The sequence below is a fragment of the Primulina eburnea genome, chromosome 14 (assembly GCF_022965805.1).
Source record: "Primulina eburnea isolate SZY01 chromosome 14, ASM2296580v1, whole genome shotgun sequence".
NCBI classification, from domain to species: Eukaryota; Viridiplantae; Streptophyta; class Magnoliopsida; order Lamiales; family Gesneriaceae; genus Primulina; species Primulina eburnea.
Genome location: NC_133114.1, coordinates 31510949 through 31528210, shown reverse-complemented (window position 1 = coordinate 31528210; position 17262 = coordinate 31510949). Strand labels below are relative to the sequence as shown.

Genomic DNA, 17262 nt, shown 5'->3' with positions numbered 1-17262 from the left:
ATGTGAATGAATTGCCAACTAATGTATAAAGACAAAAATTGGGATAATGGCTACTTTTGTGGCTTTGATCACTAACCGCTAGTGGGCTATAGATCATATATACATATATAAAAAAATCTTTAGTGTCATGCAAGACTTGACAGAAGATACTATAAATTCAACATTTAATTCCCAAACTAATCCCTCCATTTCCTGCACATCTACACTCCACCTAGCTATTGATTTCAGTTTTCTCTTTACATTTGCACGCATCCACATTAAGACAGAGAAACGAATATTTGATAAAGTCTATGGGGCCTATGACTCTTCCTCCAGGATTCAGATTCCATCCCACGGATGAGGAGCTGGTTGCCTACTATCTTGATCGGAAAATCAGCGGTGGGATTATCGAGCTCGAAGTCATCCCAGAAGTTGATCTCTACAAATATGAACCATGGGATTTACCAGGTAATTATAGTTCAGATTCCGTCACTCAATTATCACAACACAACCCGTTTTTATAACACAATGCAAGCTATTTCATTTCACACAGATAAATCCTTCTTGCCAAGTAAAGATATGGAGTGGTACTTCTACAGTCCCCGGGACAGGAAATATCCCAATGGTCTGAGGACGAACCGGGCAACCAGGGCCGGTTACTGGAAAGCCACAGGAAAAGATCGGGCTGTGCACTCAGGAAAGCGGGTCGTCGGCATGAAGAAGACATTGGTATACTACACAGGGAGAGCACCTCATGGCATCAGAACTGATTGGGTGATGCATGAGTATCGCCTCTTGAAATTTGCGTCAGGAGCTGAGTTACCCCCCCAGGTACCATAATACTATTCATGGACTCTCATATATAATCTAGAAAGATATCTAAGAATCACATTTTTAGAAGTTGCAAACCAAGATTAAATTCTATACTAGTTCGGCTTCATTAATTTTCCTAATGGGTTTTCCCAAATGTGACGGTGCAGGATTCCTATGCATTGTGTAGGGTATTTAAGAAGAACATGGTTGTCTCCAAACAGAAAGAGACGCTTGACCATATTTCCTCTGCGGAAACCTCCCGAGATGAAACTGCCTATGATGAAAACAGTACCGGAGATCACGAAATGAGTTCGAAATTCGACCCCTCTTGTTCAGAACTCACACGATGGACTACGCCAGCGATCGCTGCTAACGACGATTTATTACCTCATAATATAACATCCCATGAAGTCAACAGCTCGGTCAATCAATTTTATTTTCCGGAATTAGACAACATATCAAATTTCATGTTTCAGGTGATTAACAGTGGTATTTAATTTATTTCCTCCATCTCCTTTTATTTATCTATGTGTAATAAAATCGTCAAAAAAAATCTATGTATTTTCGCTAGGTTCCAAAAATAGTACCGCAGAATGATTCGTTGGGCCTGCTGCGGGTTCTCTTTTGATTTAAAGTTACGAAAGTAGAAATTATGGCAACGGCTTTCTATGATCAACGCTATCCCCAATTTTTTTCACACAAACAATCTACTTTTTTAGATTACGAAAACCCAAAAAAAAAAAAGCAACGCTAACTCTCGCGGTGTTTAGCTTAGAGCCATTACACCGTACATTTGATTTATTCCTTAATTACTACTTCAACATTTTTGTCCAATTCATAAAATAATTTGATGTTCATGCAGGATGCGAGGATTCCGAGCAATATTTACAGTGGTATGGATGAGGCCGAAACTCCATGTCCGCCATTAGCGCTTGAAGACTTCCCTGAAATCGATTTAGCAGCGGCGAAATCGATTGGTGAATATATGAGTTGTGACAGATTCAGGACAACATCAACAACATTGGAAGAATTTTTTTTCCACATTTGAGAACTTCGGCTACAAAAATTAATGATTGATACATGCGTGCAAGCAGCTAGCAAGATTTTCTTTATTTTTTCCCCACTCATAATTATTCTTGTAATGAAACTGAAAAGGCAGTTATTTGAAAGAAGAGGTGATATATATAATGATTAATTACATAGCCTAGGGGGATTATTTTTTCGTGTGTTTCTCCCTGGAATTCAAGATTTCACACAAATCTTGGAGCTCACCATTTAATATCCATGATAGTGTTTGAATTAAATTCAAGAACTTAAAGAGCGAGCCACTTTTCTTTTTCTTTTTTTTTTTAATGAAAATCATGTTTCTTTTTGTTCTTGAACTAGTGTAGTGGGTACTAGTTGGGACGTTTAAAATTCCTGCCTGATCAAGTGGGCAGGTTGATGAATCCCAGATCAAAAGGTGTAATATTTTCTATTAATTATTATGATTTCAATTATTACTTACTAATTAACTATCAAATATGGCAATTTCGTCCTACTCATGGTTGCAGTCTTAGCCTTACGATTAATTGTAATTCAGTGTGTTTGCTTAAGGAGTTGGCACTTAAAGGCATCCCATGCATGCAATTGCTACAGAAAATTTATGTTCAACGAGGTCGTCCGATTAGTTGGGCTGATAGGATTGTGTGAATAAATGTTATAATGATTTATCACACTGCACAAATTATTTATATTTATCAACTTTTTTATCCTTCATTCATATAAAAGCAAGCAGAGAACAGAAACAAGTGAGAAGTTTACGAATGCAAAGATAATTATTCAAAGCGTTATTATTTTTAATTCTCCAAGAATCCCAACTTTGGAAAATTAATAACAACGACAATAATAGTAATAAATAATTTTAATTAGACTTCATTCTGCCCTTCTTCCTCCATTGTGTCGCACAATTTCTTGCCCCTAGTTTCAGGTAGGCACGAGACAAACAAAGAGCAAAAAGAAACTGTAACTCCAAAGACGCCATAAGACATAAACCCCTTCTTTCTGCCAGCAGCCACAAGCACCGGGCTGATAACTCCGCCTACCACCAGCGCCTGCCGCACCATAGACACTGCCGAGTTCCTTACGCATGTGGGAAACAATTCCAGCGTGTAAATCAAGACCACGTTGAAAGCCGCACACGAACTGAAAAATGAAACCAGTTCGAGCCCGATTTGAAGACCTTTCCTGCTCACCAAAACACATGCAACGCTGCAAATTCCACTCAACATTGACAGTCCCAGCACCGAAACCTTTCTATTCAGCTTCCCTACAAGGACAAAGGTGATCAGTGACGCTGGGAATTCAGACACTGCATTTAAAGTGACGCTCAAGTATAAATCAAAAGACAAATTGCCCAGTCCCAAAGGCATGCCGTAATAAATCATGCCAATGCCGAATCCCACCACCATTATGGCCAAGAGTTGCCGAAAGGCCCAGCGTTTCTTCAACAAGATCTTCATGGCAGCGTAAATGTCGGTCTCTTGAGGTTTAATCTCTTCCGGCCACTGAATGCACCTGCCAATGAAGCTCTTTGTTAGGTTGCTTTCATGCACTGATGAGGCGATACTTCTAACTGTTGTAGCAAATTCATCTTTTTTCCCCTTGATGAATAGCCATCTAGGAGATTCTCTGACCAAGAAATACGCAAAAAGTGAATAAATGATTGCTGGAGAACAAGTCCAAATGTACATCAATCTCCATGAAGAACCTTTAAGCATGAATGCCATTGCCGGTAGAGAAAGAAATCCAAGAGTAAAGTAGATGAATCCTATAATCCCAACTTTCTCTCTCCATCTTTTCCCCACCCGCTCAGCTGACAAAACGAGGGCACATGTCCCGATGGTGGATCGGCCTAAACCACTGAGAAACCGCAAACCAGAATACATCCACACATTAGTCGAAAACGAGGTAAACATTCCAGATACAGACATAATCAAACAAGACAAAACAAGCATGTTCTTCCTGCCCAAATTTGAATCTGCTAACGTAGCCAGTGCGAACCCACCTGCCAAACAACCCAAGAAGAAAGAAGAAGCCGGCAGGCCCATTACAAGAGATCCTGCACACTCGAGAGACCATTCAGAAATAATGGATGTGTGAGCAGGAAAGTCCCAAGACCAGGAATCCTTGGGAAGCTGACATACGTTACTTTTGTTGCCGCAAAATGTCATATCCAGAGAACTCGTTGAACTATTGCAACTCCATTTTGGTTCTGCATCAGTAAAGACGCTGATGAAGACCTGTTGAGCGTCAAAGAACCATGCAATAGACACAAGAGTGGTTTGGAGAAACTGCATCCACCCAAAGTCTCCTATGCAATATTCGATAGTGTCGTCGAGGGAGTCGTGCCGGTGATGCTCGGACGGATCATTATGGGAAAGTAGAGGATCCGTCATTTTCGTTTAGATGTTTGTCAGTTTCCCACAGTTGCACATATAGACTATAGAGTGGAGTGATCCAACTTGGATCCGGATCACCTACAGTGATATCACCACTGTAGGTGATGCTGTCCCATTGATTTTTTTTTTAAAAATTTTTTTTAATTCTTTTTTTTTCTAATTTTTTCCCTCTCTTTTTTTTTTCACTTCTTTCACAAATATTAGCCAACAATTTCATATGAAATAACATAAACATTTTAATTGTTTTATGTTAAAGTAATACTTTTGCTATTAAAAATTACTATATTAAATTTTTACATGTGAAAAACTGTATCATTTTTTTCGAATTAGATGAGTATTATTAATTTTATTTTTCAATGAACAAAATTTTTAACAATATAAAACTATTAACATGTTAATGCTTAAATTAGAATTTAGAACATTTCCATCATGCAATATCAAAAACTAAAATTCAACACCAGATTTTCATAAAAAAATTAATTCATACGTTTTGAGACTTCATTTCAACTAACAATGTTAATCGGCTATTCTTTAAATAAAAAACTACTCAAGAGCATTATTGGATATATCTCCATTGAAATCTATGGCTTCAAGAGAATGGTGAGGATGATCAAATTGTGCCTACATTAAATAAGAATAAATATTATAAAATCAATTTTACCATATAAGAATTAATATTTTTTTGGCCTAAGATTTTTACCCACTAAAAAATTTCTAGATATCATTAAGTTCATACCATCAATAATTCATTGAAATTGAATTGACCTCCAGTTGTTTGAAGACATACATGAATTACATATATCTTGTTCAGCACATCGGGTACCTCATAGGAATTAAAAAAATTAAAAAAAATCCATTTTTTAGAGAGATGAATTCGAAATAAATGGATTTCGATTAATTCCTATTATTTACTATAAAATAATATATTAAAATTTTAATTCACACCTTACTATTTAACATTCATAATACAAAGCAGAATGAATTTCAAATGACACAATTATTAAGCGAACTTGAAATTCATCTTTATTAATATGAAATATTATAAGAAGAAGTAAATAATGAGTTTGAAGTTTATGATATTATTCTAAATATTTATATTTTATCATAATTAAATTATTATTTTTAATAATGTTGTTATATAAGCAGTACAATTTATAAATTTGATATATAATCATTGAGTCGCTTCATAATATTGTTCGCTTCAAGTAGAACAAAGACCATTTATGCACGAAGAATATGGAACTAATTCATGAAGAAATTTCACTTTCGTAGACACACAGATTTTAATTATATTCATGGTGTTTAAAAAAAATTAAAAAATAAAGAGGACCGAGACGGGTCAAAAATACCCATATTCACAATAAAAAATAGTACTCTTAGCATAAAAAGTAATACTCTTTTATGGGTGACCCAAATAAGAGATCCGTCTCACAAATAATACCCGTAAGACCGTCTCACATAAGTTTTTGCCAAAAATAAATATCAATGGCACATCATCACAGTAGTGTCCAGTGAACTTAATGTTCATTATTTATATATGTGACATTTGGAACGGTATTAATTTCCCCGAAGAATCCCATCTGCCACGGTATGAAAAAATTGGATAGATTACCAAGATCATGGTCCTTGCTGAATCCTAGCCAGAGGGATAACATAAAATACCATATCAATCAATAAAACAAAGGGGGGGAATCTTGAGAAACCACGAAAAGATAAAATATGATTGTAAAACTACAAGTTGATTAAAAATCTTCCAAAAGTTAGAGATTTAATTGTTAATGAATTTCAAATCTGAAATAGTTTTTTTTTGGATCATTTTTTTTAATTTTAAATTTATCTCAAAATGAAGTCATTCCAAATCATCGATCGAACATTTTTTCATATCCAATTCATTCAAGAGTGAGTCTCATGTGAGACCGTCTCACGGATCATAATATGTAAGACGGGTCAACAATACCCATATTCACAATAAAAAATAGTACTCTTAGCATAAAAAGTAATACTCTTTTATGGATAACCCAAATAAGAGATCCGTCTTACAAATAATACCCGTGAGACCGTCTCACATAAGTTTTTGCCTTCATTCAATTCATAGGGAACCATCGTTTTGGAACAACTAAAGGTTATGGAACAGACATGAATGGAAAAGGGCCAAATTAGAGTAGTTGGGTAGCTCGCGATCGCAATCAATTTCAACGTTATATTATATATGTATAAAGTGGTTCCTTTTATGCACTTATTATGATGTTCCAACTCCTTAGGGAAATTTACATTTGACAATTCAACTATATATGTATAGCTATTGATCATCAAATATTTACTTCGTTGTTCGCTCATATGTTATTATTTCCGAAACGATTAATTGTATTTTTATTATTAAAAAGTTTATACTAAAAAAATGGAGATCGATTATCGACCGATATAATTGTCGGTTTACAAAATCTAAAAGAAAATTTGACATATATATAATCACTCACTAATTTGATCAACTTTCTTAACCATATATATAATCTAAAAGAAAATTGCAGGAGTTGAATGATCTAATTATTTACACAGCTATAAAAAAAATAATTGTTTATTGTATAATAATAATAAATAAATAAATAACTATATATATAATATAAATAATAATTGGTGAAAATAAATGGGTAGTTTTTTGTTAAATCAAATAAATGAGTGTTATTACAAGAAGGAATGGTCAATTCCTGTTTTGTCATAAGAATAGTAGATTATTAGTCCTCTATTAATGCGACACGTGTCAATGTTGTGTTTAACGGGCCGTGCCCATGACTATATATATATATATAGAGATATAGATATTTTGGATCGTGCTTTTTTAATGGGTCCAAAGCCATAACGTATGGCAAAGTAGTGATAAATTGAAAAGCTACCGTGGAACGTTACATCGGTTGATTCGATTGACAAGTAGATCAATTTTCTTTAATTTATATATATAATTAACAAAGTAATTTAATTTCTTTGGAAATAAAAAGTGAAAAAATAAGTAAATTTTATTTAAGGTACAATGTTTAGTAAATAAAATATTATAATATTAGTTATAATAAAATATCAAAAATACATTTATTGAAATGTTTGGAAAAGATAGATTTTGATGATATATTGTAACAATCTAACGGACAATTTTGAACTAGATAAAAAAAAATTGCGGTTTTGAATCATTATGAGATCAGTTTCTATTTTTTTTAGGGAGCGACTAGCTTTTAGATTTGAATAAAATTCAGCAAAAGGATAGGTAAAATTTTGGGTTAAAACCACAAAAACCCTTTTAAGTGAATGTGAATTTGTCCTAATATGTGAGACGGGTCAACTCTATCTATATTCACAATAAAAATTAATATTCTTAACATAAAAAATAATATTTTTTTATAGGTGACTGAAATAAGAGTTTCGTCTCACAGTAAGACCCCTGAGATCGTTTCACACAAGTTTTTACCATAAGTGAAAAGTATAAACTCGTATCTCGTAAAAATTATCATAAACATCATATGTCAAAAAAACCATAAATATCAATATTAATAAATTTTATAATTTTTTAAATTACCATATCCAGTATTATTTAATTTTTTTACGGCCACATAAATGAGATTCTTGAGAAATTAAGAACATAATAATAAGAAGACCAATTATATATAATTCTATAAATTTAATCTTGTCTTAGAAGTTGAGCTACCAGCCTACCAATTGGCGTCGATAATGATCTCGACCCACTTGGAGCCAAGTGATGCCGACTCTTTCGTACCCACAAAGTTTGATTAATTTCCCTATACTATACTATGCGTCCTTTTATTTTTTTTTTATTAAAAATAAAATAACGAATCTTATAGACATCATTTGACAAAATAATTAGGTGATAATATGATTGATATATAATATACAGATAATAAATTAATATATATAAATAATATAATAATTTATAACTTTAATCTAATTTGAGTTTGGACAACAAATATAAATGCAACTCTTGTGCTTTCCTGAAAATCCATTAAAACATCATGCATTTAAAAGCATTTGCCGTCATGTTGAATTTACATTAGAATTCCAAGTTTAGCATTGAAAAAAATATCTGAGAATTGAAATATATAGAAACTTAATAAGAAATATATAATTTATCTAATTTCTTTAAGGCCCTAAAGTATATAAATATGTTGCTACGTGGTAAAAATAAATCAATAGGTTGGTGAAAGACATGTCCTACTTGGTACGAGATTTGATATATTATCTTACCTTTGTTTGATTTGCCCATAAGATGCCAATTGCTGCCCAACCACTTTGCCAAACGGCTATACATTTCCATGGGGGAAAAGGGAGAAGAATCGAGTGGAATGTCATGTCTCGAGCTTGGAGTTAGTCGATATTGATGTTTATCATTGTACAATCGAAAACTACAAGTCATGTAGTACATTATAAACCAAAACCAATTTATTATTCACAATCGATTATTAAATTATATTTTCGGCGTAAATTCTTAAAACGATTAAAATATGTTGAAGCGTTTACAACAAAATCTCGAAAAAAACTTAAAACAAACATAAACTCAATTAACTATTTATTTTTCGTCCATCATTAGCTCCAAAATTGGCCATGTTCCTCTTTCTCTATCTGTTGTTCGGACTTATCTGAGGAGGAAGAAGAAAGATTGAATGATAGTATCGTCACTCAGCAAGTAGAGACCGTTTGAATACATACATAACAAATATATGATTTTCGAAAATACAACATATCATACATAAAATAATCTATATGACATATCACCAGCATAAACATAAGCATTATTTGGCCTAAGCACTGAATTCGAATCCCATGTCTAATTATCCATTGGTAGATATTTTATTATGATGTACAACTTAATATTTGCCCTTTAATTTCTAGTTTTTTTCCCTATGTATTTTTTAATTTGTTGATCATTTATCTTTAAAGTAAGATTCTTGATTTTCTCGAAATTTTGGTAGACAACATTTTAATTTCTCATGCATATATTTCCTTATCGTGTATACTTTTATCTATCTTCTTGACCTACCTCTATTCTGAAAATTATATAAACATATATACATGAAAATTTCGAAATCTAAGATTGCATTATTCTCTTTTTTGATCTCCCTTTTTTTCTTGATCTATATGTGTATCAACATTATCTCAAATCTGATATATTTATCTTGTATTTTCTTCATAATTTTCGAAATCATGTCCCACAATTTTCGAAATACACATGTTCATATTCAATAAATTATTTGATCTTATCATATTTATTTATCTAAAAAAAACCAAAATATAGGCTTATCATCAAGTTTCGAATTTCATGAATATTTGTACATCATGATTTAATTATCCATGCAACCTAAAATAGTCTAAAAATTTTAAATAGAAGATCTTGGAGAGTGAGTGAAGCAATATGTTATAATATATTTATATTGATTTTTTGTTGGTTGAATTAGCAGACTTTGAGCCCGTTTGGTATAAGAAGCTACAATTAAAAAGTCATTTTTTTTAATAAAAAAAGTGTTTTTTTTTAATTTTTAACTTGTTTGGGTGAGCTTCTAGTGCTTAAAAAAACACTTATTTAAGTTGAAATTAGAGTTTTTTTAAAAGCCCTATTTTAGAGCTTTTTTCACTAGCTTTTTTAATAACCTTAAAAAAAACATCCACCAGTAGCCTCATCTCAATCTTTTCTACATTCTTCTACAAGGTACAATTTTTTTTTCCCGTCGAGGTTTTTGTTCGTTTATTTTTTTCTGCTTTCTTTTTGCTGCATAATCTACACCCCCTTTTCATTTACGTCTGTATTACGTATTGTGAATTAGATAATTATGTTACAATTCAGTCAATGATCCGATAAATCCAGGAAGTCAGGAAGGGGAAAGTATTTGCTTATTCCAATTTTTTTGCAACTACGTATATAATATTCATCAATTCTTGTGTATTACGTATATAATATTATATTAATTAAAATATGTTATATACCATAATCTACACTTCCTTTAACTCTTATTTTTTGCAGGTAAATATTATTTAGTTGATGCAGGTTATCCTACTTTCAAAGGTTTTATGGGACCATATAAAGATACTAGATATCATTTACCTCAATTTCGATTGGCTCCAAAGTTCAGATAAAAAAATGAAGTATTTAATTATCATCATTCCAGTTTAAGGACGGTTATTAAAAGAACATTTGGAGTGTGCAAAGCACGATGGAAGGTATTACAAAATATGACCACATTTTGTCTAGATACTCAATTTAAAATTAGAGTGGCATGTTTTGCTTTACACAATTTCATAAGGCGATACGATGCAGCTGGAGATATTCTTGAACAACTCGAAAATATTGATGATTTACAAGAAATCGAGCAAGACGGTGAAAATGTTTATGTCCATGACATAGGTACGAGATGACAAGAGCCAACACAAGAAAATATTACGGAAATGAAAGAATTGAGAGATGACATAAGAAATTCACTGCCAATACAAGGTCGACATTGAACTATTAGTTTTTATTTAAATAAATTAAAGTAGAATGTAAACATTAACCATTGTTATTAACAATTGTTTTTATGGTTTTTAAGATTTCAATATTTTATTGTTTTGGTATGGATTTAATTATTTATATTTATACATCACACTTGTTTAGAAATCTGTTATAAAATATATATATATATATATATATATATATAAATTAATGAGTTAAAAAAGCACTTTAATGATATGTATCCAAACACATTTATTAATTTAAAAAGTGCTTTTTATCTATTCATCCAAACACAATATTAACACAACTTTTACTTAAAAAAGCATTTTTAAAAGCCAACTTAAAAAAGTACTTTTTTAATCAAAAAACTTTTAAAACCAAACGAGCTCTTTGATGTATATCGTAGTACCTGATCACGTTATTTGTTATAATTATTTTTTATATTCTAGTTTGGTGCTTAATTTATACAGTCGGTTCGAATCATAAAAAATAAACTATGTTGGGCTGTGATCGGTTCAATTTAGTAGTTGAATTGGAGATGAATTCATTTGATCGAAATCTAATAATGTAGCTTTATTGAGTTATTAAGTTTGAAACAAGCTCGAGTTTGGAAGTTTCGAATACAAATTGGATGTTACTCTATACTACTCTCGAAAACTCGCAATTAATTAAGAACAAATCTGTGGGGACCCGGACGCTAATCATAATCATAATCGTAATGGGGGCTAATTAATCAATTATAAAACAGGATCTAATTTTTTTTTTTTAAATGCGGAACGTAATGAAATCAAACTAATATACAACTCAGTATAAAATAAAAGTACAAGTCCTGAACCACAAATATTTATTCGACTAAGGTTTAAACATCTAATATCAAGTGTTCGACCCTATATCTAATCCAAGTCCGGAGCCTCCACTCTAATCACGATCTCTCATCATCTCCTGGACCATGAACCTGTCCCACCTGTTGTCAAGTACACATACAAACAAGACAACAGCCGGATAACTCCGGTGAGACTAAATCCCAGTATAAATCAAAGAACATGCAGTCATATATTCAATATAAAGCATGAAACATGTAACAGTAATACATATCAAAATCAGAAATGTAATCAATATCAATTTTGTCGACAATACTCGTGACTCCAGGATTCAGACTAGACTCAATCCTAGCCTAGGGATCCCGGTGTCCAGATGTGGCATTCCTATATCGACAAACAGTAATAGAAAAGACTCCAGTTCTATCCAAGTCGATATAACCAAACATCCAGTGTTCAGACGCATCCGTCATAGACTATGGTCTATCGCCATATCTTGTGACATCGTGCAATGTACCCGTGGTTACCTGCCACTATCAGGTACTTCTGTCACAAGATTTCTCGTCTAATTCATGCTCCTATAAATCCATAGAACAAGCATTTAAATCAAATCATTAAACGCAATGATGAACAAATAATAAGTATGTGATTTAGGGAAACTCAAGTACATCCTACTTGAGTCGATGTCTCAATACACATTGACTTATACATTTCGTTTGCAGTTTCGGTCTGGAATCCAAATTCTGTCAATCCCTCAATCTAGCAATGGCAATATCAATAATCTCATGTCAATATACTGCCTAAATCAATACCAATCTGATCGATCATTCAATTCAACGGTATAATCGCGCAATTCCGATATTCCAGTCAATATAACATCGCCAGATAATAATTCCCTCAACTCTTATTCAGTACTGATACAATCTGGTATCATGTCTCAGTCAATTAATTTCAGAAATTTATAACAATTCCATAATCAATCTATTTCTTAATCTAACTTCGATTCTATGATGTCTAGCATGTCAAGAACATCATATATGAATTCCATTCAATTCTGACAACATCATAATTTCAATACATGTCAAAACGTAGTAAAACTTACGTCCAGTTGTAGCCTGTGTCGCTAGGAACTCAATACCGAAATCGGATTCAAAATCGGATGGACGGATTTCTCACAAAAGGCGTAAGGATTTTCTTCTTCCAAGCCTCGACCCTTTTCTGAAATCTGATGAAATGAATTGAAAATCGTACATATCTATATATATCAACGCATGCAGGAACTAGGTGGCTCGATCTTTGCAAAACACGTCGCACCGCGGGTGCGGTAACCACTAGACCGCGAGTGCGCTCAAACACCGTGAGTGCGGTCCTGTTTCTGCCGCGGGTGCGGTGAACTCACGGCACCATTTTCAAAAATCCATAAACCATGACCGCGGGTACGGTATACATTGGGGCGCGGGTGCGGTGTTGCTTCGGCAACACACTCTGAAATTCAAACTAAATGACCGCATATTATCTTAAATCGTGTCTCCGTTGACCTTTTCATAATCACGTTAAATTATAAGTCAATAATCATTAATTAACAGTGATTAAATTCTCGGGCATTACAAAATCGATTTATTAAAGTCCTATTTAATTTAATTAAACCATACCAAAAATTTATATCATATTAAAAATCAGCCTTTGAAACCAAATCGTGAATGCATGAAAATATCAGATGGGGTTGGTATTATATAAATGCACCATATCCTAAAGAGCTTGCTAGAAACTATTCAAAATGGCACATGAAAACTGTGGCCATCTTAATTCAGTTACTGAAGCAATCGTGGAACTGACAAAAATAGGGAGTGTTTACAATAAGAAATTATTAAATTTATAAATTATAAAGAAGTAGATAAAAATTAAATGTGAGTGATGTTTAAAAAGTGAGATAGTATGTTTCGGGGTTGACGTGATCCATGACTTTTATGAAAATTAATATTTTGACATAAAATATAATATTTTTCAAGAGTTGGATATGTGTCGGAGATCCGTCTCACAAAATTAAACCGTGAGAAAATTTTACAAAAATTATGTCTCGACAATATTTGAGAAATAATTGTTTATAATACTAACTTGTTACTAGAATCATTTTTGTAAATCATCATTCTATCAGCTTCTGGATTTCAATGAAATTAAGTAGAATCCAACTCAAAATTTAGATTTTAAGAACAAACAAAATTGAATTTTTAATCCAAAAGTCAATAATAATTTTTTCAGTGATTGCAAACAAATTTTCTTTATAAAGTAATTTTTTTATGGCACTGACTTTATCGTAATATTGGTAGCAACAAAACACGACTCATGTTGGGTTTACAGAGTTGGTATACAGACCTAGTAATAATGGAATAATCCATACCAGTTGGGAAAAAATAGTAATTCAAAATAGTTTAGTAATGAGGACTGAGTTATCAAAGGGTGACTGATATTACAGTCTTGCGTTAGTTATACAAACAACCGTGCAATTGAATGTAAGTTGGAAACACTCCCCAACTTAAAGTGATTCATCGGATTCCTGTACTAAGTTATATGCTAATAAAACATGTCTTAAAACGGTAGATGCATACATAACAAGTCCATGACAAGTGCAGCAGCAATATTATGATGGGCAAAAACTTGAAAAAAAAGGACATTTTTTTTAGGGACAAAGTCAGATGTGGAAAGCGGGAATGGTAATTCATCAAAACCCGTCTCATTTGGAGTGGCTCAAGATAATAAAAGAAGCAATGAGACGACAATTGCAGTTCAAAAGCAAGAAATAAGAGAATAAAGCGACAGCTCCCCTCTCCGATCCCCAAAAAAACACCTCTATTTCACTATAATATCACTCTTAATTTGTCATCTTCTGATCACCCTCTGCCGTTGGGTAGATGGACTGTCCCTTTTGTCCCTTCTTGCGCCTAAAGATACCATTTTTTTCACTCTAAAACTCACAATATATCTTCTCTGTGCCGGAATCTTGATATCTTGTTCTTGGTTCCTTTTCTTTTCTTTTTTTCATCAAGACTTGGGATTGCCGAAAGTGTGTATTTGGGTAGAAACGATGGCTTCGAGGGGTCATAGGAAACAGAGGTGGTGTGTGCAACAACTGACTCCTCTGATGGAAGGCCCGGATTTCGGAACGGAAAATCAAGAAGGGAATAAAAAGGAGAGTTCTTGGGAAGTTATCAGGGAATGGTTCAGAATGGAGAGAAGTGTGCCGCCCGGAGGTAGCAGCTTTTCATCGTCGCCGCCTTTGTACGGATCCAGCAACGTTAGTCCTGCAAAGATGCAAGATTTAAGACTTTTACTCGGCGTTTTGGGATGCCCACTCGCTCCGATTCCCATTTCAAACAAACCCATCTCGCACCTTCACATTAAAGACATCCCCATGGTGAGTTATAAATTAAGCAACTGCAAATTTTTCTTTTTCTTTTTTTTTTTGTTATCTAGCTATATCGGTCAACCCAATTTCAATTTGATATTGAATATTGATTTATACAGGAGACATCCGCTGCGTATTACATAATTCATCAATACTTGGCGGCAACAGGGTGCTCAAAGCAGCAAACATGTGCGAAAAACATGTACACATCTGGGGTTGTAAAACTGATACGATGCGAAACGGAGATCTCATCGGGTAAAAGCGTGAGAACAATGGGTTCAAGAAGTGGCGAAAATGGGTGTTTTGTAATGTGGCAAATGTCGCCGGGTATGTGGTCACTTGAACTGTCGGTTGCCGGAAACAAAGTGGTCGCCGGCAGCGACGGGAACATTGCGTGGAGGCATACGCCATGGCTCGGTACTCATGCAGCTAAAGGTCCACAACGTCCCCTACGTCGCATCATTCAGGTAAATTTTAATAATAAATTCTGAACAATAACCAATTTCATTCTTGAATCTGTATTAAATTCCGGGGTTTTGGCGTAATTAAGTAAAATTAATTGCAAAAGCGTAAGGATAACAGGTTCCGAGAAATGTTTTTAATCATCTGCAAACAATCATAAATAGTAGGGAATTACGTAATTTAATTTAGTGACTGATATGGGAACTGACAGTGTCCCCTGCTTGACCCAACACTTTTCTTTGGAGACGCACAGAATTTGTGAAGACATGGCATGTGAATACGGATACAATCTGACATCGTCACTTAATTATTTTGTACCTTAATTATTTCGCATGTTAATTTTTTCGTTAACGTTGTACGACATTTTATCTATATCTCGTTTATCATTATACATTTTATATAAAACAATTTAAAATACTCGTGGAGTTATAAATAAATTTCATGATACCTAATATATATATATATATATATATATATTTGTAATTGAGCATCAACAATTTTTTGTGCTTTTGGGCTTTTACTTTGTTGAAAACCCCATACTTTATTTCTTTTAATTTTGGCATTATTTTATCCATTACAAAGATATATATTCTTCTGTGGCACCAAGAAAAGCTGTGCCAAGGTGATGCAGCTACCAATCTTGGATCCCTACCAAATTTCAAATATGCTAAAGAGATCACATGCTGCCACAGTCTTGGATCCGGAAAACACATTCAAATTTGAAGCTTTGCTATGTCTTTGAACCGATCGGGTTCGGGACCACATATATCAAATGGCTAACATTACCATTTAATATTACATCAGAAAATTTTCAATTTATAAATTTTAGGAATGAATTTGAAAATTATGTGCAAATTAATTTTATCGTATGTTTTGAAGAAATTGAATTAGTGTTTGTTAAAAAATAATAATACTAAAATACGCATAATAATTTTATGTTGTATATTTTTCACATAATAAGCATTACGCAGGGCCTGGATCCCAAGAGCACCGCAAGCCTCTTTGCAAAAGCGCAGTGTCTAGGCGAGAAACGCATTGGAGACGACGATTGCTTCGTCCTGAAAGTAGCAGCGGATCGAGCAGCGGTCATGGAGAGAAATGAAGGCCCGGCGGAGGTGATCCGCCATGTTCTATACGGATACTTCAGCCAGAAGAGTGGCCTCTTAATCTACATGGAAGACTCTCACCTCACCAGAGTACATTCCACGGAGAACGTCACGGTATACTGGGAAACCACCATCGGCAGTAGCATCGGGGATTACAGAGACGTTGACGGAGTATTGATCGCACATCAAGGAAGGACCGTTGCCACAGTGTTCCAGTTCGGGGAGACGTCGATGCATCACAGCAGGACAAGGATGGAAGAGATATGGAGGATACACGATGTTGTTTTCAATGTACCAGGACTTTCATATGACTCCTTCATTCCTCCGGCGGATATTTTTGATGCAGAACAGAAACTAGTTTCCCCGTGATCATTGATTTCAGGCTAATTATGATTGGCCAATAATACGTTCCGACGGGGAACAAGTAATTATGTTTAATCATTGTATATCTTTTGTACCTCTGAATATTTTCGATCTTCCTTAATGATGAAACTAAAGAAGAACGACATCATGTTCTTGCGAAGCAGCACTGACAATCCTTTGCTAAATTTAACAAGTTTAAATAATTTTTTTTTTGTTTTTTATAAAATAAACCCTATTACTCTTTTTAACACAATATTTAAAGTTTTTGAAACTCTTCCACAAAGACTAGTGGCTTGTTTGATTTTGTATTTTATACGTTTGTGAGATATTTTAAGGAAATGCATTTTTGTAAATTGAATAAAAAATATTGATGTATTTTTATCCTTAAATTTTAAAT

The 17262-nt window shown here is 33.5% G+C and overlaps 3 protein-coding genes across 3 annotated transcripts; 2 read left to right on the top strand and 1 right to left on the bottom strand.

Moving 5' to 3' along the window:
- Positions 1-199: 199 nt before the first annotated feature.
- LOC140812703 (NAC domain-containing protein 71-like) lies at positions 200-1987 on the top strand. The gene is made up of 4 exons (XM_073171047.1): positions 200-447; positions 533-810; positions 960-1268; positions 1655-1987. Exons 1-4 carry the CDS (start codon positions 291-293, stop codon positions 1838-1840), a joined length of 930 nt encoding a protein of 309 aa, XP_073027148.1. The 5' UTR covers positions 200-290; the 3' UTR covers positions 1841-1987.
- Positions 1988-2590: 603 nt separating this feature from the next.
- Positions 2591-4267, bottom strand: LOC140812024 (organic cation/carnitine transporter 3). The gene has a single exon (XM_073170196.1). The coding sequence runs from the start codon at positions 4227-4229 to the stop codon at positions 2700-2702; it is 1530 nt and encodes a 509-aa protein (XP_073026297.1). The 5' UTR covers positions 4230-4267; the 3' UTR covers positions 2591-2699.
- Positions 4268-14238: 9971 nt separating this feature from the next.
- On the top strand, positions 14239-17028 carry LOC140812966 (uncharacterized). The gene is made up of 3 exons (XM_073171354.1): positions 14239-14943; positions 15054-15401; positions 16368-17028. The coding sequence occupies exons 1-3, from the start codon at positions 14614-14616 to the stop codon at positions 16869-16871; spliced, it is 1182 nt and encodes a 393-aa protein (XP_073027455.1). The 5' UTR covers positions 14239-14613; the 3' UTR covers positions 16872-17028.
- Positions 17029-17262: the final 234 nt, after the last annotated feature.

What these genes read in the sequence shown, in the direction of transcription:
- LOC140812024 (XM_073170196.1), bottom strand. Translation starts at nt 4,229, where the DNA reads ATGACGGATCCTCTACTTTCCCATAATGATCCGTCCGAGCATCACCGG.
- LOC140812703 (XM_073171047.1), top strand. Translation starts at nt 291, where the DNA reads ATGGGGCCTATGACTCTTCCTCCAGGATTCAGATTCCATCCCACGGAT. An exon ending in GAGCTGAGTTACCCCCCCAG is followed by an intron (nt 811 to 959) that starts GTACCATAATAC and finishes GTGACGGTGCAG; the next exon opens with GATTCCTATGCATTGTGTAG. An exon ending in TATCAAATTTCATGTTTCAG is followed by an intron (nt 1,269 to 1,654) that starts GTGATTAACAGT and finishes ATGTTCATGCAG; the next exon opens with GATGCGAGGATTCCGAGCAA.
- LOC140812966 (XM_073171354.1), top strand. Translation starts at nt 14,614, where the DNA reads ATGGCTTCGAGGGGTCATAGGAAACAGAGGTGGTGTGTGCAACAACTG. An exon ending in ACATTAAAGACATCCCCATG is followed by an intron (nt 14,944 to 15,053) that starts GTGAGTTATAAA and finishes TGATTTATACAG; the next exon opens with GAGACATCCGCTGCGTATTA. An exon ending in CCCTACGTCGCATCATTCAG is followed by an intron (nt 15,402 to 16,367) that starts GTAAATTTTAAT and finishes AGCATTACGCAG; the next exon opens with GGCCTGGATCCCAAGAGCAC.